A 23,856-nucleotide genomic window follows, 5' to 3' on the forward strand; every position below is an offset into this window, starting at 1 on the left:
AAGAGTTCAACCTCTTTCATACTTCTTATGGAATGACTCGGGTAGAACATAATGAACTACACCTCCTGTATCTCTGCAAATAGAAGGAAGTTCTTAACATTTATATAAGACAGCAGGAGCCTGGACATGACCTCATTTCAATCCATTAGACTATTTGAGGAAAAAAACAACAAAACTTTCCCACTTATTGACAGGTAAAGTTATCCCAATCCATTTCTCATAGCCAGTAAAAAGATGAACTGTCCTTAAATGCATTTTAAAATTGGCAAATTATGCTTCCTGGTTCCTTTTTGGTCAAACAGAAATAGCTGAAAAAAATTATCACAATGTTTTTGAGGCAGATTAAAAACTCTCCTCATCCTCCTATAGATTTGCCAGTAGTTTCATTTTGTACAAACAACAGACCCCTCATTTCTCTAGTCCCTTGACCAGTTAAACAGGACAAAGACCCCATCCCATGTTCCTTATTCTGCTCTATGGCCACAGTTTACAAAGAAATGAAATATAGTTTGGGAAATACTGGTATTTTGTGTACTGAATCGCCAATGAAGATATGTTTCATCCCAGAAGGAGAATTATAAGCATTATATTATAAACATTAATATTAACAGAGACCAATTTATAGACTAACTGAAAAATCTTCACAGAAAACTAGTGAGCATTTTCTTTTTTAAACTCAACAAATAGTTATTGAGGTTCTATTTAGTACCACTAATTATAATAGACACTGGCAGATACAATAATTAAGACAGATGTGGTTCTGGCCCATGTAATAGTGCATTAGGAAATTATTATTGATAGACTCAACATTCACAGCATTTACCAAGGTTTACATAGGTGTTTGATGTTTTGGTAGAATATGAACTTAGTAGATAAATATTGTTTCTGTTTTAGTTGCCTTTTGGTTAAGGATGTGTAATTACCGTAATAGAAAGTATTTAAGAATGGTCTTTATACTTTTAAAACCTGTGTACCATAAAAATCCCAATCATAATAGTACATCATCCAGATACTATATTTTATTGGTTCCTACTTTGATATGTCATGTACCAAAGGTTAGACTAACAGATAGTTCTAACCATTTTGAGACTGTCCTATAATTATCATCATTATAGGAATAGAAACTATAATTTGTCACCAAAATATCTTCCTTGGAATATAACTATACCCCAGATTTGCTCTGTAGTATTACCATGAAGGTATTTAATTTGTATACAATTGGTATTGTAACCTTTCAGCTCTGACAACATCAATGTAAGTAGCATGTTCTTTGTCAGGTGTTAACAGAATTAATTTGGCTTTTTAAAAGGCAATTAGAGTCATTTATCCTGAGTAGTTTGATTTGACTCTCAGTAAAAACAGTAGCAAACCTATGACACAGAAAGTAAAAAGTTGGGCAGCCCAGGTGGCTCAGCGGTTTAGCGCCACCTTCAGCCCCGGGCGTGATCCTGGAGACCTGGGATCGAGTCCCGTGTCGGGCTCCCTGCATGGGGCCTGCTTCTCCCTCTGCCTGTTTCTCTGCCCCTCTCTCTCTCTCTCTCTCTCTCTGTGTGTGTCTCTCATTAATAAATAAATAAAATCTTTAAAAAAAAAAAAAAGAAAGTAAAAGGTTAAGTTTTAGAGGAACTAGTAAGTACCTCTAAGTACAAGGTATTGTATTTTTCCCTCTTCAGGGAGGTAGGAGGATAATCCCCAACCTCTGATTCTCTATAAAGAATCTATGCTTTTGTCTTTGGTTGGTTTGCTATTTGTTGAGACCTGGGAGGACAAGTTCTCCATTTAGACACAGACTTTCCTTTTAGCAGGAAGTAATTATTTTTGCAGAAGAATAGTATCAATCATAGGGGGAAAATGTGCAGGATTTTATCAATCCTGTTCTGTTGATCTTCACTTTATAGTAAATATTGGGAGATGCCTGGATGGCTTAGTCAAAGAATGTGCAACTCTTGATCTCAGGATCATGAGTTTGAGCCCTACATTGAGTGGATAGATTACTTAAAAATAAATAAACTTTAAAAAAATAAATAGTTGGTCGGTAGTGTCAGACCGGTGAGTAGATCAGTTTATAATCAGTACTTTATATTTAAAAATAGGCTCCCTGCCTTAGGACAGCTTGTACACCAGGTGTAAGAAATTTCATCAGATCACCTTACACTTGTCTTTTATAACATACTTCTTACAAGCAGAGGCTGATCAAACAGGAAGAGGAGGCCATGGCTGCTACCCAGTCAGAAGGAAAGCAGATGCAGCAAGGGGCACACCAGCTTCAATGCCTTGACTTCCCTGCCTTCAGTGCCTCTGAGTGTGTGATCTGGTAGAAAGAAGTAGGTCACTCTCCAAGGTACCACAGTTTCCACTGATATGAACTTCCTGTAATTATTACTCATATCTGGTAGTTTGATTAGGAAAGTAGGAAATCCATGAATGAGCAAAGCCAAACACTGCCCTCATGAGCATGTTATTAAAATAAATATTAAAATGGAGGGTTGAACAAACATTTAATGAATTCCGTGGCATGCAGTGAAGAGACAGGTTTCAAGAGAAATACTGTTTCTCAGTTGTTTTTTTTTTTTTTTTTCAGTTGTTTTTAAGGTAGGTAGGATTTGTCAGTTTTACTGGTTTTGCCTGCCAACTCCAGAAAATTGTCTCCATTATTTTTATGGTCTTCATAGAAAGACTTATTACTAAAAGGTAATCCATACTAGAAGGAAAACCAGCTCTACAGTTGTCATGTAGTAATAAAACTCACACTAAATCTCCACCATGGAAGAACTTTGCGTAGGGCTGCATGTTCCTGGACAAGTAATAAGCCTGTTGTTTAAAAAAAAAAAAAAAAAGCCTGTTGTTTCTAAGGCTAGTGATTGATAGAGCATGCTAAAAAAAACTCAGCTCCTAAATTCCGTATTATGCTTGTAACCTGTTTATCATTAAATAGCAAGTTACAGTTAGCATGCTGCAGGTAAATAAAACATTTGGGAGATGAAAATTATATGTCTGGGCACATTTCATACATGGTATCCATAATTCTCTCATATATGGATTTTTCTTTTTTAAGCAAGTGAAGAAAGGAATCTTACCATCTTGAGATAAGAACTTGGAAAGCTTTTGCGTGTGTGCTAGTATCTGAGGAGGTACTACTATTCTGTGTTAGATTAACTACACCATATACATAGAATTTAAATGTGTATTGATGTTGTATTTTGAGGGGCAAGTCCCACAGTTTATTTAATTCTCCTCTGCCCAAGAAAAAAGGTAGTTCAGTCTTGTGGTTGTTTCCAGAGCAGTTAAATTTCCTTTCCCAGGAGGAAAAAGCCCCTAAGTGAGATATATAGCTGTGGTCCTGTGGCTATCCTAGGTTTCTTACTGGTGCTGTCACATCTTTGCTTCTGGAGCGCTTGTAAAATTTACAAGAGTTTGGTCTAGATGGTTCATTGCTACAGAAATTTGCATCTTGAAGTCTGAAACAATACCAAGTCTTCAAGGAATGATGACCATTCCCGTGGGCCCTTCAAGCCAATGAACTGAGTCAGGAGACCTGAGGCCTAGGTCGTGTGACCTTGAATAAGTCAAATCTCCTCTCTGGCTCCTTATTCGTAAAGTTCATACCCTTATCTGCAATATAGAGTGACTTGGTAATACTCACTTTCAGCTTAAAGTACTTTGATTCTTTGTCGGGATCTACTCTGTCATATATCTAAATCCATATGTAGGGAGTTATGTAATGGGAGTCTCTTGCATTTATGAATTAAGATTCCAAAATTTAACTTATCATATCTGAATTCTTTAATTTGTTCATAGGTTAACACTGATTTTTCCACTTTAAAGTATTCTCTTTTCACAGGCTTTTCTATTCTGAAATTTTAACAAGCTGCAAAGCCATGAAAACTTAGAACTTCTTCTATAATAAAACTAATTTATATTTTAGCTTTTCCTTATAGTCATGGGAGCCTTCCAAAAGGCTGATTTGGAGAGAACTCTTGTTTATTTTAAGTCTGTAGAATTCAAAATGAACTCTTATTTATAAAAAATATATTAGTATAGAACATCTTTTGTTTGTTGTACTATAGTGTGTTTGCAAAGCAAACATTCAAAGTGTAAGTTTGTTTGTTGCCGAAAGGCATTAAGATAAACCAAGAAAATTATTTTAAAATAATTTTACGCAATTTAATTTTGTTCATGCTTTGAGACAGCAAACTTTATTTTCATATAATGGTTTTTTAAATTACAAAATTAGCACATGCTTATATAAAATATGGAGAAATGGAAGGAAATATAAAGATGAAAACCTAACCACCATTTAGAGATAATCATTAATATTTTGTTGCTGTATTTTTCAGTCATTTTTCTGTTATGTATCTTTTCAAAGAAGGTAATGCCACCTATGTAGTTTTATATTTAACATCATCCATATGCTCTTTGAAAACATGATTTTTAATGACTAAATCTATTTTAAGAACATATAAAATTTATTACCCATTCCCTGCAGCCGGACATTTAGGTTGGCAACTGTATCTTTATCTAATTCAGGTCCTGACTTCATAACTGGCTATGTTGACAGTTTGTAGATAGATACAAGGATGGTGAAAGAGAGAAGAGTATTTTGAAAAGCAGTTATAAAATTAATGACAGTTTTTTGGTAATATCACATAAGTCTATTTGGGGTAACATTTTTTATTAGAAAATTAATAGTTACACATTGTAAACTGTTTAGAAAACAGTTTATTGAAAAAAAAATATTTCCGTTCATAAATAACACTGAAAATATATGGATGCACTTACTTTTAGTGTATCTATCTGTATCTAGATATATATTTTTTAACATAATTACAAGAAGGTGCATATGGTTTTATAACCTTTTTTTCCAACATTTCCCCTGTCATTAAGTACTCTTTGAAAATGTTATTTTTTTTTAATGGCTCTTTTCTTCTTCAGATAATTTATTTAACTATTATTACTTTGCTAGACATTTAAATCTTCCCAGTTTTGTCTGTTAAATAGAGCTGACATGACCACCTTTTGTCTTAAGAATTAATGATACCATATCACCACCTCCCTCCAAAAAGCTGAATTTATCCACATCATTAACAGTGGCCTTGAGCATATACTGCTCCTGTCACCAGATCCTGCCTTCTGTGCATATTGTAATCAACTTTTTGGAGAGAGAAAATCACTTTGTTTTGCCTATTTAATAGGTGAAAAGCAATGTTTTATTTTGTCTACATTTAAACTTCTCTGATGATTACCAAGGTTAAACATTTTTACATGTTTAGTAATCATTCATATTTGGAGTTAATTTTATCCTTGTGCCATTTTTCTGTTGTGTATCCATGTTTTGTTATTGACTTGTATATTAACTCTTCATAGAGTGAGTGTGTTAATGCTTTTTGCTATGTATTTACATTTATTTTATTTTTTATTTAAATACAGATAAATCCATTTCTTTATTCTTGTGCAACTACCTCCATCATGTATGCTTCCTTATTTGGATGTTTTCTTCTAGTTTTTTTTGTTTTTTAATGATTTCACTTTTACATTTAACCCTAATATATTGGGTCTGTATATTTTGAGGATCTAATTTAGCCTTATTTTTCAAATAGCCAATTTTCCCTTCCTCTAAGATTCTTCCTTTCTTTTATCCTTTCTTTTTTCCTTTCTTTCCTTCTTTCCTTTCCTTTCCTTTCCTTTCCTTTCCTTTCCTTTTCTTTTTTCTTTTCTTTTCTTTTCTTTTCTTTTCTTTTTTCTTTTCTTTTCTTTTCTTTTCTTTCTTTCTTTTTCTTTCTTTCTTTCTTTTTCTTTCTTTCTTTCTTTCTTTCTTTCGATTTCATTTATTCATTTGAGAAAGGACACAAGCAAGGGTGGAGGAATAGGGTCAGAGGGAAAGGGAGAAAGCAGGGAGCCTAATGCAGAGCTCAATCCCCAAACCCCGGGATTATGACCTGAGCAGAAGGCAGCCACTTAACCGATTGAGCCACCCAGGTGCCCTTAAGGTTTCTTTCTTTCTTACATATAAAGTTATTATAATTGTTGGTTCTAGTGATTCTTGAACCACAGTTTTATTATAACTTTTATAATTTCACAGTATTTGACAAGATAGGGCCCATCATTACTGTTTATTTTCAAAATGTTCTTAGCCATTTACATCTGTTTTTCAAGGTGAACATTAAAATCATATTGTTGATTCATACCATCCCCACTGAGAAAAAGGAGAAAAGAAAAATGTGTGTTTTAATTTGATTAAGGTGCATTAAACTTAAAAATTCATTTTAGAAGAAATGACATTGTCATATTTTTCATTCTTATCTAGCAATGTGTTATGCCTCTCTATTTCTTATATCTTTTTTATAATTCTGAGCATAGTGAGTAAAATATTTTAGTTTTTTATGTGGTTTCCTGTGTTTTTCTCATTAGCTATTTTTATTTTTCTCATTTTTCTTGCTCTCTGAAATAGATGCCTTTTTTTCTGTTAGAGCATATCAAACTGATTATTACTGATAATATGGGAAAGTTTTGATTTAGCACCCAACCATCTAATTATTTCTGAGGCATTTTCAATTTTTCCCTTAGCTTTCTTGATGTAGTGTATTATGCCAATGAGAATTTTGTGGCCCTTCTTCCCAATTTGTTTCTTAACTTTGTTTCATGTCTTATTATACTGACTAGGACTTTCAGAAAAATATTAAATTGTAGCCAAAGAAAAAATTGTGTTGAGGCTATGGGCTCTGTTGCCTGGTTTCTGATTTAACGGGGTTGCTGCTAGCATTTTATCATTTTATTATTAATGTTATCACTTACTGTTTTCCTAATATATTATTGTGAAAATTTTCAAGCATACAGTGGAGTTGAATTTTCAATTCTTTCAATCTCCAAGATTCTACCATTAACATTTACTGAAAATATTTGTTTTCTTTTACATCTTGTAGGAGATTTTTAAATTATCAATAATCTTGGTTGTATTACAGAAGTAGTTATCTGTACTTAGTGTTCCGAGATTTTTAAAAATCAACACTGCACTAATTGTTGAAAATACAAGTGAATACAGCAGTTTCTTAGCCCTATTGTTATCAGAAGTGGCCTATGTAAAAACTTTTAATAAAGCTTTGAAATGGGAGCTTATTATGAAAATTGTTCCACTGAAGATCAACATTAAGCATCAGAAGAAGGGTAGCTTTCTAACTTGGATTACAGAGGAAAAAGAATTGAAGTTAGAATTCTTCAGTATTCTACCAGAGTTTCTAGAGAAGAGAAGGCCTTTGTTCAGCTGACAGACAACTTACTTACAAAAACAGCTGGTTTTGCAGTCTACTTTCAAGGTGTATTTCTACAGTGAAATACAGTCCATCAGACTATCATAAGCTGAGTCATATTAGCCCTTGAGACCATCCCATTCTTGTGCTGACTCTATTTCCCCCAGGGTATTAGTCTCCTAGGGCTGACATAAATTTCTGGGTGACTTAAAACAACAGAAGTGTATTCTCTCACAGTTCTAGAGGCCAGAATCTGAAATCAAGGTGCCAGCAGAGTTTGTTTCTCTTGGAGACTCTGGGAGGGAAACACTTCCTCACCTTTCTCCTACCTCCTGGCAACTGCTGGCAGTCCTTGGTGTTGACTTGCAGATGCATCATCCTAACATCTGCTTCCATTTCTTCTACACTCCTCTTCTCTGCATTCTTCTCATTCTCTCTCATTCTCTTCTCATTCTCTTCTCATGCTCTTCTCATTCTCTTATAAGGACTCTCACATTGGTTTTAGGGCCTAGTATGACCTCATCTTGATCCTTACTATAGTTACATCTACAAAGACCCTATTTGCAAATAAGATTACTTTCTGAGGTTCTGGGCTAACATGAATTTTTGGGTGACACTATTCAACTCTTTAAACCCAGCAATTTCCTTAGCAAGCAGTAGTAGAAAGAGCATCAGCTCAGAAGTCCAAAAGCTTGGCTCTGATCCTAGCCAGTTCTGCAATTTTGGGGGAGCTTGTCATCTTATCACTATCTCCATTTCTCAGATGAGGATGTTGATCAGTCAATAATCTTTCAGGGTCCTTCATTTGTCCTAAAGTCTCCATTTAAATAGTGAAGAATCACATGCATAGCTGATTTCAAGCTCTTTTCCTCTTGTTTCTCTCTGGTCTCTGATTATTTCTCAAGGGTCTGATTAATGTTGTTGGGACTTTGACATTTTTGCATAAAATACAGAATATCACTATCCTGGTTTGTACGTGAATATGAATGAAGGGGGTTCCTTAGTCCTTAGGCCTTTGTGGATTAACAAAAGATAGTTGCTGCACTTGGAGATTTTCCCATTTCTTTTGTCTCGGCCTTCACTCTGTTCTTTAAAAACAAAAATAAGAAAATTTAGAATTTTTTGTTGCCAAGGATGATTTAACACATAGATCTCAAGTAGGAGACCACAGATTCCAAGGTGCTCCAGTTTCATGTTCTCTTTCCTGCCTACTGCCCAGTAATTTTACTTAGTGATGAGAAAATGCACACTAGATTGTAGATAGTGGGCAATGTCTGACAGTCCTGAAACCTTATTTTGAATTACTAAAATGGTGAGGTTTAAATATTTCTTCAGGAGATATGCACATAAAGGCACAAAGAAAAGAAAGTTCATTTACATGCCATTATCCCTTGCTTAAAGAGTTAGCCCCCATCTTTTCTATATGCTCACCAAGACACAAAAGGAGGAATTTTCTGGCTGCAATTTTTATAGACTTCAGTGTTATTGAAATGAAAGTGCTTCAAGGACATTTCCATTTGTTACTAGCTTATGGTTTCTCATCTCATGTAAATTATTTTGCCACTTTTCATTTTAATTCTTTGCTGTCATTGTCTGGCAAAACGATCATTTGATTTCTGTCTGTGAAGATATTCACTGATTACTCAGCTGACAATGTCCTTTGTCTATAAAAGTGTAGTGCCCTTAGGATTTATTTTATTACTTTTTTATTACTACCTGTAGATTTCTGTTTATATTTCTTTCCCGTTTTTTGTCTTGGAAAATGACTAGGGCTATAAAATATTCTTATATGGGACAAGTATGTTTTGAACTCCAGAGTTCCAGTATAGAAACAGATGTCTTAAAATCTTAAAGTGAAATTCTCCTACAATTTGTCTATCTGGTAACAGTAGAAATATCTATTTCTTAGATATAATCTAAAGGTTAAAATACTTGAAGGTAAATGATAAATAGTGTGTATTACTCCTAAAGCTATCTTGTTTTGTTTTGTTTTGTTTTGTTTTGTTTTTGGTATGAGGATAGAGAGGTGCCTAAGCCCAGGAGGTGAGGCCATCTTGACTTGTTACCATTCTATAATGTCTCTTGAATCTCCTTTCCTCTCTATTTCTGTGCCTCAGCCTACTGCAGACCCTCTCCTCAGCTATTGCTACTCTGCTTAACTGGCTCCTGCCTCTAGTATCACCAGAGATCTTTCCCAACAAAAATAATTTTGAGCATATAATAAAAAAATATAGGCTTAAAATAAGGCTTAAAAACCTTCATTCCCAATTGCCTAAAAAGTTAACTGCAAACTCTGTCATACCCTTTAAAATATGGGCCCAGGGTTTTTTTTTTTCTTTTCAATTTGATCCCCAAGTACCCCATCTTATGTACAATGTATTCCACTCACACTGAACTTCTCATTCTCAAAAACATTCTAAGCTTTCATAACTCTCTTTCTTTGTATATGTTACTTCCTCTGCCTTGTATTAATTCACTTTACCTACTCTCCCTGCTCTTTCTTCAAGATCCTGCACAAATGTTGGTTCCTCTCTGCTCCCACATATTATATTCAGACCTCTGATACAGTCCATTCTGTGATGTTTATAATACGTTTCATTACATACATACAGCCTTCAGTGACTACACTGGAAAGCTTTGTCTGATTCATCTTTGCCACCATTTAGCCAATTGCCTCGTATAAATTAGGACTTAATCAACATTTTTTCAGAGACTAAATTATTATTTCCAAGATGAAAGTCATGAGACTTATTTCCCAACTTCATTGATAGTCTATTGGTTATGTATAGTTCAGAAATAAACACTATACTAATGTAATTGTATTCAGCTGCATCTTAGTCTACAACCTCCAAGTATACCTAGAGAAAATAGTGTACAGTATGGTGAGATCTCAACTGGCTTTCTCCTGAAAGATATTAATGGTTTTACTAAATGCCTTACTTAACTGCAATCACTGTTTATTTATTCAACCATCTGTTGGTCAAACAGTTGCTTATTGAATGTCTATTATATGCCAAGCAGATTCTTTGAGATAGAAAGAATTCTTTTTAGATAGAAACTATAGTTAACCATCTTCTTTGATGCCTCCTTTTTCTGAGCAATTAACATGCCCTCTTTCACAGAGCACATATGAAAAAGACTCAAGGGATTTCGACACTAAATTCAGATAAGTCAATGATGTGATATGGTTACTGGGTCACTGTATAGTGTATTGTCTAAAGTGGGAGACTTTGGGGAAGTGGATTTGTTAATAATCCTGTAACAGCACTTTCTCAGGCAAACCAAGATCACCCTATATATAATCCCTATAGCCTAATCAGATTGCATTACTAGCTGCCTTGTTTTTCAAGCACATTTTAGTTTTTTATGCCTTTGTATCTTTGTCTTTACTGTTGACTTTGCCCTTTCCTCCAGTTCCAGGAGTGTCTGCATCCTTCAGAAGCCTGCCCAATTCAGTGAGCTTTCCCAGATCAGCCTCATCCATAGAAATATCTTTCTATTCTGAATTTAGTTAACTTATCATTTATATCCTTAACTAACAGCCTAGGTGTATTCTAGTTTACATATTCTAGTTATGTCACTGTTTTGACTTGTTTTGACTCCTTCAACTGTTTATTTTATGTGTTCTTCCTCAGCTGAACCACATGTTTCTTAAGGTCAGGGCTTATATTTGAGCTTATATCCACTTCTCAAGTACAGTGCCTTACTCACACTCATGTAATACATTTTTGTTGAATATTTTATTTCCTCACCTACCTATGTCTTTCCTAAAAACCCTTCCACTTTATGTCAGTATTGTGTGTCTGTTCCCACTGCAAAAAAAAAAAAAAAGGAGAAGAAATAAAGAAAAGAAAAAGGCTTTAAGAGCTTTGCAGTGAATGTTTTTAATTACTACATCTTATATATTTACTATTTGATAAAATATATTTTATCATTTTAAATTATACTGTCTCTCTTGAATTCATATTTTGCAAACATTGAATCACTACAGAAAAACTAAAAGATAGGAAAGCAGTACTCAATAGCCTGACATATACACCTCCAGCTGTAATAGTACATTTTGCTGAAAATTTACATTTTGAATAGGCCTACATTTCTTAATTATAAAAATAGCAGGCCCTTAACAGAGAAGAAAGGACTAATTGTCAGGGCTAGAGTTATAAACCTATAGTGAATTCTTATATTCTTTGATTTGGAAGAAGTTATTGATTTCATTTTTACTCTGATCATCTTTATTTGTTATCATTAGATCCCAAAAATACATAGTAAAAATGATTTTTAAGACATTTTAAAGCATAAAGTCATATATACCATGAATAATTGCAAATTCTAACTTAGCTTCCAAAAGTACTGTGGCTTTCTGCTAATAATCATTAGAATGGCAGTCACAATCCTAGTATTTTTTTAGCTGATCCAAATACACTTCCCAAACATAAATTGTTTATGGGGTATTAATCATTAATTTAGTGTTTAATTGTTTCAATGTTTTCCCAAAGTTCTATTTTTTTAAAAAAGATTTTATTTATTTACTCATGAGAGACAGACAGAGACATAGGCAGAGGGAGAAACCAGCTTCTCATAGGGAGCCTGATGCAGGACTCGATCCTGGATACCGGGATCACACCCTGAGCTGAAGGCAGACGCTCAACCACTGAGCCACCCAGACGTCCCCCAAATTATTATTAAAAATTAAAAATTTATGAAAATGGGTAATGCCTGGGAGGCTCAGTGGTTGAGTGTTATGCCTTAGGCTCAGGGCATGGTCCCAGGGTCCCAGGATTGAGTCCCACATCGGGCTCCCCTAAAGGAGCCTGCTTCTCCCTCTGCCTGTGTCTCTACCTATCTCTGTGTGTCTCTCATGAATAAATAAATAAAATCTTTTTTAAGAAAATTAGGAAAGTAGCATATATTCATTTCAAAAACTCGACAGAGAAGTATATAAAACATGAAAACCAGTCTTAATTACCACAAATACTTCCCTGTCTTCTATCCAGCTGCAGTATTCTTGCCCTCAAGAGATAATCATTTCTTTAGTATGTTAGTATGTATCTTTTGAGACCTTACAATAACTCTATATCTCTGATTTTCAACAGTTCATTTACAATGGTATTTATTTCTTTTGGAGATCCCTACACTGGGTTGGTAGAGACTTTATCATTATTGACTTGTTAGCACTGCCATCAATGGGGAGTACATATAAGGATGAATCAGACCTGTACCTCAGGTGGCTTTCAATATAGTGGGGGAGAGATATATATAGTGATAACTGTAATACAAGATGAAAAAAATGTGAGAGAGGAACAGATGGAGTGCTATGGGATTCATGGGCTAATACTTACCTTTGACTGGCCAAGAGCTGATACTCATTCCATATCCTGAAAGACAAGATTTGTGTTGTAGGGAGGCAAAAAGAATATACTAGCAGGAGAAGGGCACAGAGATTTCCAGGAGTTTATAAGTTTATTCTGTTTTCCTAGACTATATCATCCATATATGGTAGTAGCAACAGATAAAGAAGCAAAGATAGTTTAGGGGAGAACTCTGAACATCTCTATAATAAACCTTTAAAATTTTTTAACAGAATAGTGCCCATGACTAGAGAGATATACACTAGGAATATTAAGTAGACATTGGAGGGGGTGGATGGGGTGTCACTGACCTTGCTGTTAATTTGGAAGAAGTGTTGCTATAATGAGGTATAATGGCCCTACAGCTGCTGCTGAAATAGGACCTGTAGGTCTTAACAACAGCCATATTCCATCACATCTGAAAAGGCCTTGATTGAAGACATACCTTTATTTTATGTACCAGTGAGGGACAAAAAGAAACAACACACAAAACACTTAATTTTCAGACACCACTAATTTTAATATATATCCTGATTTTAGAGATTATAATACTAAAGAAATGTACATCATAAAATCGGTGAAACAGTGTAATTGCATAGGTACAGGGAAAAGATGGGGCATGCAAGAAAAACAGGAGAGAGCTGTTAAAGAAGGGAAGATGAGATCAGTTACAAGTAGAGAAGTAGACCTTGAGGAGAATGCATCTTCCTCAACCAGGAGATGAAGAAATGAATGAGCAATGACTCAGAGAAGTTGAGACGTTGAGAAGCTAAAAACATCAAGCAAACTTATATTAAATAACCTCTGTCTTGGTAAAAGAGGAGGCAAGGTAATCTGTAAAAAGAATGACTGATGGGTATGAGGGCTCAGGATGTAAGAGTGAAAAGGTTTCAGGTAAGTGGGTGTGAAAGATGGAGTATTAAAAGCAGTTAGGACAGAAAGAGTTCCCATCCAAAATGAGGAGCCCAGTTAAGGTTGAAAAGCACAGATTTATAAAGAAACCAATTGGCCCTATTTTATGACTTTGTCCAGGAACACTTGGTACCCTGAGAGAAGGATGAAAGAGAACATGTGGAAGGTGCTTTCTGCAGGGTAGGAGATTGGCTGGACAGGTATGGTGGAAGGACAGAGAAGCTAAATAAGTTTCTCTGAAGGGATATTGTTGATTTGGCTCACCATGAAGTTCAGGCTGAGAATGAAAGGTGAGGCCAGAAGAATAGATAAACAGATTTTTTTTAAGTCCGGGGAGCATTTTAAAGGGATTCAAGATTATAAAGAAGTAGAAGAAAATATTATTTTGAAGAGGAGGAGTAGGTAAGTAGAAAGTTGATTGGGAGAATTTCAGAATTAAGATCATGGAGGTAGAATTTAGAAGGTTGAGTCTTGAAGATGTGATCTTTCTAAAACACAGATAGGTGTATATCAATCTCCATGTGGCTTGAAAATCCAGTTTCAAGATGACATCTTTATTACTGACAAGAACAGACAAGACTTATCACAAGCTGGCCCCATCCTATGTTTCCAAGCTAATATCACCTCATTTCTTCCTGTGAACCCATATTCTAACCACACTGAATTTTCTGTGGCCAGAATCCTCAGGCTTTTATCTACCTTTGGCTTTTGCACATGCTGTTCCCCTTGCATGAAATGCTCTTCCTTTTCTTTGCCTTGCAAACTCCTGCCCATTTTCAAGACCCAACTCAAGATGGCACTTCTCTGCCACATCATTCTGGGTCCCTGCGAACAACATCAAGTGCACTTTTATCTGTGCTCCAGCAGTACTCTCTTCAGACATCTTAGGGAATTTTACCACAAGCATATAGATTTATACGTCTCTCTCTTCAATAGATTGTAAACTCCTTGAAGTCAGAAACTATCTAATTCTCTTTACTCACAGTGCAAGCATGCAGTGTTAGGTACTTAATATCTGCTTTTATTGTTTTTGTTGAATTTTAAATAAATGAGCTAATACAGTGCTTCTCAAACAATGTGCATTTGAATCACCTAGAAATCTTGTAAAATTTAGATTCTGATTCAGTCTCAGGTGGGGTCTGGGATTCTACCTTTCTAACAAGCCCCCAGTTGATGCTGGTGCTGTAGGCTCATGAAACTAATTAAAAGTGTCTTTGCCCAAGTAAATAGCACAAGTGGAGTAAAGGTCAGTAGGAATGTGGAACTGGAGCAGTTATGGGGACAGTCAATTGAACACTCCGTATGAACACTAGACCCCTAAAAATGATAACAGAAAATCATGTAGGAAGAGATGCTTATATTGTGGAATCAAGCAGGAGACCACTGTGGAGGATGGTGGGTGACTGGCCTGGTTATGATCTAGTTTTAGGACCTAATGTTTTAGCAAAGGAAAGGCTTTCCAGTTAGCAGCTGCTGTGTTGGGACTGCTGCAAAGGATGTGCTCCATGGAGATGGTGGGGCAGGACAGTGGGGGCAGGGGTGGTAGTGTCAGAAATCCAGATTTGGGGGATTCACAAGAAAGGTTTGCAGCCTCCAGTTTTTTATTTTTTATTCCTGGTAGAATGGCATTTACACCATCACAGACCCAGAGGGTAAGAGAAAAGAAAAGCTGCATTCTAAGAGAAGGGAAGCCCCTGAAGAAACGGGAGGTCTAGAATCTGACAAGGGATCATTTCCTGATCCATAAGCATATAGGTTCAAAGGATGAAGATCTTTTTCTTCAAATCATAGTTGACAGAAAAAGTAGCCCTAATAAACACTCTGTTCCCACATAGAGTCTCGTAGGTCTGATAATGCTAAGGAGGAGTTCAGTAACTCTGATTTCTTGTAAATACTATTGTATAGAATGTGTGCTTTTTTAACATATGGAAAAAGGCAAAAATATATCTCCTCCCACTAATCCCCTTCCCCCACAATGAAGTAATTGATTTTTACAGGCTGATGAGTACTCTTCCAGCTTTTATCCATGATATTTGTGAACACACAGATAGGAATTTTTCAAATTTCATAATGGTATTTTCCATGCACATTATTCTGCAAATTGTTTTTCTCACTTAGGAATGTTGTAAACATCCCTCCAGGTCAATGGATAGAGCTCTAACTTATTTTTTTTCCTAGTCATTTTTAAATAGCTGTGTATAAATATAGATGTCCCGTGATTTGTTCTGCCATTCTCTCATTGATGCACAATTTGGTCATTTAAAACTTTTGCCGCTACAAAATATGACACACCAAAAAAAAAAAAAAGTCCTATTGTGACCAGTGCCTCATAACAGAACTCTGTGATCTCAACCACCTATATGTGTATCACAAGCAACTTTTATATCAAGGACATCTTCCAGTGTGAAGCAAAGCAGTAACTAGGCCTGCACTAATATAGTAGCCACTAGTCACATTTAGCAATTTAAATTTAAATTTGCTAAAATTAAATCAAAAAATTCATTTCCTCAGTCACATCAGCCTCATTTCAACTGCTCAGCAGCCACATGTGAGTAGTGGCTCCCCTTCTGGAAAGTAAAGGCCAGACCATTTCCATCCTTACAGAGAATTCCATTGGACGGCCTGGCCTAGACACTCATGTTACATCCTAAAGAAGAACATATTTTTCAGTGGGTTAGTGTTTTAAAGAGAGCACATTTTTTAAAGTATAAACTTTGTGTCTTAATTGGTTGCCTCTGCAGTTACTTCAACGAGAATCAATACCCAGATGAAGCAAAGAGAGAAGAAATTGCCAATGCTTGCAATGCGGTTATACAGAAGCCAGGTGAGGAGCAAGCTGCCATTTTCCTCAGTGGTGGAGCTCTCAGCTTCAGATCATCATTTGGGATGAAAAAATCTTCTTTTACTCGTTCTGTTTGGGTACTTTAGCTCCATCCTCATCACCTTCTTGTCTAGTCACTGCCCTGTCCTGTTCAAGCAGTACTTCTTAGAGATGTAATTATGGTACTCCAGATCAAATGTTCATATGAAAAGTTTCCAGGGACTGGCCCTGCTTTGAGATACTAGACCTTGAATTTATATTTTTAAAGACTACATAGGTTTCTTTCTCCAAAAATACAGCATAACTATGTCAATTCCAAAATAATTTTTAAGTTTAGAATATTTAAGGAAGGCTTGTAAATGAAAAGATTTAGATTTTTTTTTAACAAGTGTTTTATAATTCTGTATTTCTGTTTGAAGAAAGAATTCTTATTGGAGTTGGCATCTTTTTCCTTCCCACATTGGGATGACTTTTGCATATAGCTAGGAAAAATTTAGGATAGTTCCATCCTGAAGTCCTGTTGTTCCTATGCAAGTTAGCCGAGCCACTTAAACACACATGACTTTTCTTCCATGTGTTAAAATATTATTCCACATTTCACAGTTTTTGTTGCCAGAAACCATTCTCAGTCAAGATGATCAGTTGATCGTCATTTGGCCAGTTAATTTGATTGGCTTAAAGGTCATATACAAAAGTATCAATGTTTTATCATAATTAAACTGTAATTTATTCTTCCTTACCCAGAAGCCAGACTTCTAGCAATCTAAGCCCTGCAGATATTACCTCCAATGACACCTATACCCTTACTTCACACTAGCCAAAGTCCCACCCCTGAAGCTGTGCAGGAACTCAAAACCTCCCTGGAAAACACTTCACCCTATATCATCAATGTGTTGCCTGGTTTCTGGCTTTTCTACCCACTGTGGATTAAAACCTTAAAACAAAAGGAAAATGGAGGAGAGAAAGGTACAGATGGGTTCTTGTTGGTCAGCATGGTGGTAATCCATAAGAAGTCACATTTGACAGAAAAGAAGATAATAAATCTAAAATGCAATCTGAATTGGGCTATGCGTCTAGCATAGTTACAATAATGGATGGTCAGAGTACCTTTAGTCTTCAAGAAAACATGGATAATAATGTTTATATAAGGCCTTAAGGATGTAAATAAACTTGAGCTACCTGGAAACTTGATGAAGATTAACATACTCATCTACAATGGTGCTAATGAAATGAAGCTTCCATGGACTATCCAATGACCTTTGAACCCTGGCAGCCTGACTTTGTGGAATTCAATAATTTTGTATTTAGTATTGGAATTCTTTAGTATTATGTGGCTTTCTGAAATATTTTATGTTATTATTTGCTATTTTTGTATTTAGTTTTTATTCATTCAATAATAATTTCATTATATACAGAGTACTAATAAATAAAAAACAACCCACCTCCCCCTATATCTGTTATTCTGACAATAAATGCAATCAAAAGAACTTTTCAAAAAGAAAAGTATTATTCCTTAAAACTGGTCTCAGATGCAGACTATCTGAATTTTATTGCATATATTCACAGGCAAAAAACTGTCTGATCTGGAACGAGTTACCTCCCTCAAAGTATATAATTGGTTTGCTAACAGACGGAAGGAGATCAAGAGGAGAGCCAATATTGGTAATGTATCAGAGAGGCTGCTTTCACTTTTGAAGCAGTCATAGACATTGTGTTTGAGAGCACTGCACCTTCAGTTTAGAACTGCAGCTCTTAATGATCCTAACTTTTAAGCCTAACAAGCCTTACTTTTTTCTTTGTGTTTTTAAGAGTATTATTTGCACTATTTGTATTATACTAATAATGACATTGTTCTCAGTGTTCTAGAACCTAGAATTAGACATGGCCCCTGACAACGTGACTCCTGTACTGCATATTAAAGATACTTGCTAAGGTCTTGAGCAAGGGAATGAGACCCTGAGCTGCCTTGTTGTTATTGGACTGTGACTTAGATATTAAGAAACATATGATTAATAGAATTGGAATGAAAAAGTCTTAATAAGGAACACAGCAAAAACACAGACTTTTAAAAAGCATTTAAGAAATGTGAATTGATAAGATTGGGGTGGGGGGGTTGGTTTTGAGATTCTAAAATTGTCTTTCATTTCTAAACTTACTCCCTCTCCATGAATACAATTCTCAAATACTTTATAGAACCCCGAGACAGAAGGGCTGTTGAATTAGTTGGTAAGTATTTATGAAGCGCCTAACAGTCAACCACTCACATGTGGCTCACATAGAATTAGGGGTTCCTCCCCTGGCCTGTGTGCAGTTGAATTCTATGTTTGCAAGTTAAAAGAAACAAAACATAAAAGAATCTGGGTTCTTGTTTAATTACATCCTAATTTCCTCAGCACAAAGATTAATTCAGTGTTTAGGCTATTACAATAATGTAACAGATAATTTAGGGATCTATTTGCTTTTTTCGAAGAAGCAGCAATCCTGGAGAGTCATGGGATAGATGTACAGAGTCCAGGAGGCCATTCCAACAGTGATGATGTTGACGGAAATGACTACTCAGAGCAGGTGAGCAGCCAAGAGCAGAGGTTCTTGGTTACAGAGCGGGTGGGACAGTATGACAAGTCAATTCTGTGGGTGTGTTTTGTACGGGGTGGGGGAAAGGAGACAATCCAATGTCCCTCTACTCTGCTCATGTGTGTAGTTAGATTTTCATGTAATTTGAAAGGAATGTGGTAAGATTCAGTTGTCCTGTTAAATTTGTGAGAAACTGTTATTCACCCACATGGATTTATTGTCATACAACAGGATACTTGGCAAGTACGCAATGGGGAGGAGGAGGAGGGAAGAAGTTCAGAGGGAGGCAGAGAAGCAGAGAAGGTAGAAGAAGAGAGGAGGATCTGATCCAAACAAGCAAGTTACACCATCCACCACACACACACTCAATGTTTGAGAAATACTAGGGGCTACTGGGTAGCTGTAATCCATGCCTAAACATGTACCAATGCAGCACACAGTGGAAGGTCCCACCCACCACGGCCCCATTGCAGGGAGAACCCTCATGCCCAGATGAGTGGTTCTTCCAGAGTCTCTGGCACATTGACACACACATCCTTTCATAAATGCATGTCTTCTCAACTCACCCTTAGTCTTCATTGCTTGAGGGGAAAAATATATTTAATTGTTAGCCACTGGATGGAATAATTCAGTAACTAAGAACATGGGAATTCCACCCACCTCCCCACCCCGCATATCTCTTGACAAATTTCATTAATATTGTCATAGGACTTAAAATTCATTTCTGTTTAGAATGTGAAAAGAATGTATGATCTCTACTGGACGCCAGCAGGAAAACTTGTTCTTTCCTACAGTGTATATATACCTCTTCCTCGACCCTCAGCCAGCTCTTAAATGTAGTCCACTGTGTTCTTCCTTCTGCCAGCCATTTTACAATCTCTGCTTACCAGCTTGATTGCAAACGCCGCAAGAGTGCACACAACCCCATGCTGAGCCCTTTTTAAACCCCGAAGACCTGTCTGTGAAAATGGGAATGCAACAATGATGTCCATAATTCCCCTGGGAATTACCTTTTCTCTTGGTAGGATTCCAAATCATAGCTCCACATTTTACTCAAGAAAATACTCTGTCCTTCTAATCAGAAACATTCCTGTTATTTTTCAATCTACCAATGTAGGTGGATCATTTCCACTGTGTTTTCCAGATGCCCTAAGGGTAGCACATCCCATGATTTTTTTTCTAAAGGGGCTTACCCTTTCCAAAGCTTTTTAATGCAGAGTTCCCCTGAAGATGTGACAGGTGAGAAACTTACCCCTCATTTGTAACACCATCTTCAGTGCCTGACAAACATCCTGCAATGCCAGTTTCCTTCACAGCTTTATTGTTTAACACATTGAGCTGTGCACGGAAGGAGCACTTCACACTCTCGCTAAAATACAACACCTGCCACTTCCCTGGCACAGCAGCCTTACAGCAGGAGAGCACCACACATTTTCTCCCAGAGCCGTTTCTGGCTCTTATACTTTTGTCCTGTTGTAATTGAGAGTTTTTTGGGTTTGTTCTTTTATAAAAATGCATTTTTACCCATTAGATATTGGTGTCTGTAGTTTAGTCTAATTTTTTCAGCTCAGTAGAGAGATGCCATGAGGTCTGGTAATCTCTTTGTAAGAGTACCAATCCAGAATTTAATAGCTCACTAATTTGGCCTTCAATGACTAGTGCTATGTTCATTGCAAACCTAGAATGATCAGGTTTGATTATCATCACCAGCAGCTCTTCGGATAGAAGGAATAAAATTCTCAGAAAAAACATTTTGGTACTTTTTATTTGTTGAATCATAAAAATGTCAGTTAGAAATCTGGACCTATTTCCATTCAGTGGCTACTTAAATACATTTCACCTCTACTATGTCATGAGCCCCTCCCCCACTGTTTCCTCCCACGAATGTTCTGCCCCCCTTGCCTTCAGCATGCCTCTCTGTGAGTTGGAGAATTTTACCAATCCACTAATAACATTTGTTTCTTATTTCTGCACATCTAGGATGACAGCACTAGCCATAGTGACCACCAAGACCCCATCTCATTAGCTGTGGAAATGGCAGCAGTCAACCACACTATCTTGGCATTGGCCCGACAAGGAGCCAACGAAATCAAGACAGAGGCCCTGGATGACGACTGAGCAGGGAGGGTTGAACAGGAGAAGTTAACTTAGTTTAGACGTAGCACCTTAGCAGACTTTCCTCGGTCCTTAACATGTGTTCTTACAGTATAACTTGCAGTTTCTTGTATGTCAGTTAGCCGTTAGGGTCTTGTTCTGTGAAGATGGCATGGTGCCCTCAGCCTTTGCATATACTCTCTCAGTATTAATTCCCAGTAAATAATAACCAACCAACCAACCAAACTTCCCTCTCCCAGCCCCCGAGGCTAGAAATCTTGCTGCTCTGTCTTAGCATTCCAAGAAAGTGCTTCCAGGTATTTAGATAGCCCTCAGTTCTCCAATATTAGGCTACGTGTAAAACCTTGGGTACCTTTAGATTCCTGTAACACTAGTCTGTACCTTTTTCCTTCCCCAAGACTGATAGGATGCAAGCTGAGGTAGTGTGGCCCAGGATTGACAGACACCATTTGGGGAGTGTCCACAGAGTAAAAGGAACACTAGAATTCCCACTCAGGGTGGGAATAATTGATTTCCAGCTGCAATAAGCCGTGCCTCATAATAGTCACACTGTGGCTAGATTATACTTCTTTGGGTGCTGTGCTAAGAATGTCCATGGAAAAACTTGATCTCAAATTTTGGTTGATGTTAACATGCCTGACACAGACATCCTTTCCTCTCACAAGCTGTGTGACTTAGTAGATAAAATACTGCCTTCTGCCTTTGGGACCATGATTCAAACAAAAAAAAGACAAAAAACAAAAGTCATTAAAAAAAAAAAAAACCCAGCTTGAGAGCATTGGAAAAAAAACATGAGCTGAATGTCTAATGGATGTTAAGTCCAGTTCTCAGAACCACTGTACATTACGTGGCACAGGTGTGTGCCTGCCTGGAAAAGTGCTGGAGGCCATCATGGAAGCTGCTCTGCCTCCTGTTTATGTCCCCTTTCCCTGCTACCAAAAAAAGTCAAGGATGGAGCTAAGGTCACAAATGACTGAATGAACTTCCAGTCTTTGTATCCATTTACTGAAGCCCCCTCAATATGAGAGGTTGATAGAGGACTTTATAGTGGGATTATGCTGACTGACTATCACAAATGCAAATACTTTCCTAAATAGGAGCAGAAAAAAGCAGGGGACAATTGCCACTTACGTGGCGGGTCTTCAAGATACAACGTGATGTGACTGCTTTGGTGTTCTCTTTACTCTGTCCTTGTAGAGGTGTGAAAAGCTATATTGCTACAGGCAATTTATTTAATAATTGGAAGCCATATTGATAATGGATGTGGTAATATTTGTAAAGTTTAATCTACTTTAAGCGGCAGTAACTAATGGAATTTTTTTCCTTGATCACATATGTAGCACTTTTGTTACTTTTTAAAGATATTTATATTTGATAAATCTTTTTTTCATTTTGAGAACTCAAAATACCAAACAGTGAACTTGCGTTATAAAGTCACCCTGTGATCACCTTGTCATATAGTAGCAAAATGATGAACTATTCATGCATCAAAGAAAATTACATCTGCTGGCCTTGTATGAAAATGATCTCTTGGCATCCCGATTAAATGACACACTGTCACTGTGGGGAAGAGGAAACCGCCTTCGATGTAGCAGCGTAGGGTGCGTCGGAAGGAGGCATGACTGCTGTATACTTTCTGCTTCGTTCCATCTCTCCTTCCTACGCACAGTGAAGCCTTGCGGGGCTAGCTATTCAACAGAGCTTCTGTCCTGTCATCCATTACCTGAGAACGATTTCTGAGATGGAAGGAAGGTGCCATTTCCTTACCTCTTCACCCCTCCTCCCCCACCAAATGTATTCAGCCTAAAACCATTGAGGGAGAGAAACTGACTGACCTTTGTTTTGCCCTTCCTCATTAGTGAGATATTAAATTAAATACCCACCAGTTTTTAGCTGGTCTGACTCCACTTAAGGCACGTGCTGACAAGGGCTTCTCTGTATCTGTTCATCCTCCTTAGGCCAGTGCGTGGAAGCCTTCGAGAGGGCACGAAGATGCCACCTTATATGGGTCTGTGACTTTAAAGAGCTGTAGGCGGGGACTGGGTCTGCTCTTGTCTGTGGATTTCAGGCAGAAAGTGTATATGTGCTTCTTCCAGCTTCCAAGAACTGAAGTAAAATGGGGTAGTCTTTTCTGTTTTACTGTATTACTTGAACCAACCAATTCAAGAGTAGCATTTGTTATTCTCAGGAATGATCCCCCTGCTCATTTTCTTTCTTAGTGTGTTGGACTTTTTATTTCAATTAGGAGATTATGTTATCTTTCTTTCCTTTTATATTACATAGAAGAAATATAACATGTTGTATCTTTCCATTTTGGTGGAATTTTGTCTGCTTATTCTCAGTTGACTCAAAGAAAAGAAGTGAGAAAACTATACTGTCTGACAAGCCACATCCATGATTTATTGTAAGGAGATTATTATAATTGATAGCTTCTTTATGATGGGATTGTCAGTATCATTTGTTCTTGCTGGTCTTTTTAAAGAAACAGACTCAAACTGTTAGGACAGCTGCAGTTTCTAAGGAAATACAGTGATTGCCAGAGAAGAGCTAAAAGGTTTCATTGTTTTAAGGCCTTAGGGATGGGGAAAAGCTTCAGGGAATAAAGGAGAGTCGGTATCCATGAAAGCAGTACAGGGCCTATCTGGCAGCCTGGAGAAAAGTGAAAGAACATGTCTACTGATGCAAGATAGCTTCATATTGGGTTCAGTAGGAACAGGAAGAAGGAATCTTTCATCCAGAAATCTTCTTTTAGTTGAAGAAGACTGCTGGCCTGCTCTTAAGACCCACTGCCTTACATATAACTTTTGCTTTTTCACCAAGAGCAAAGATATAGTTCTTTGGG

General features: G+C 36.8%; 1 protein-coding gene across 29 annotated transcripts in view; it reads left to right on the top strand.

Annotated features, from left to right (window-relative positions):
• Window positions 1-23,325, top strand: part of HMBOX1 (homeobox containing 1) — a 176,497-nt gene extending 153,172 nt beyond the window's left edge. For 4 of the 29 annotated variants that reach the window (XM_026007835.2, XM_072719603.1, XM_072719604.1 and 1 more), the window contains 4 exons: window positions 16,246-16,328; window positions 17,892-17,987; window positions 18,796-18,890; window positions 20,880-21,777. In XM_026007835.2, coding sequence (XP_025863620.1) covers window positions 16,246-16,328; window positions 17,892-17,987; window positions 18,796-18,890; window positions 20,880-21,017 — 412 coding nt within the window. In that variant the 3' untranslated portion in view covers window positions 21,018-21,777. Of the gene's footprint in view, window positions 1-16,245; window positions 16,329-17,891; window positions 17,988-18,795; window positions 18,891-19,130; window positions 20,651-20,879 lie in introns of those variants that run through there. The other 25 variants (XM_072719617.1, XM_072719618.1, XM_072719620.1 and 22 more) reach the window with 13 other exon arrangements.
• Window positions 23,326-23,856: the final 531 nt, after the last annotated feature.

The sequence above is a fragment of the Vulpes vulpes genome, chromosome 9 (assembly GCF_048418805.1).
Source record: "Vulpes vulpes isolate BD-2025 chromosome 9, VulVul3, whole genome shotgun sequence".
In the NCBI taxonomy this organism is placed as follows: Eukaryota; Metazoa; Chordata; class Mammalia; order Carnivora; family Canidae; genus Vulpes; species Vulpes vulpes.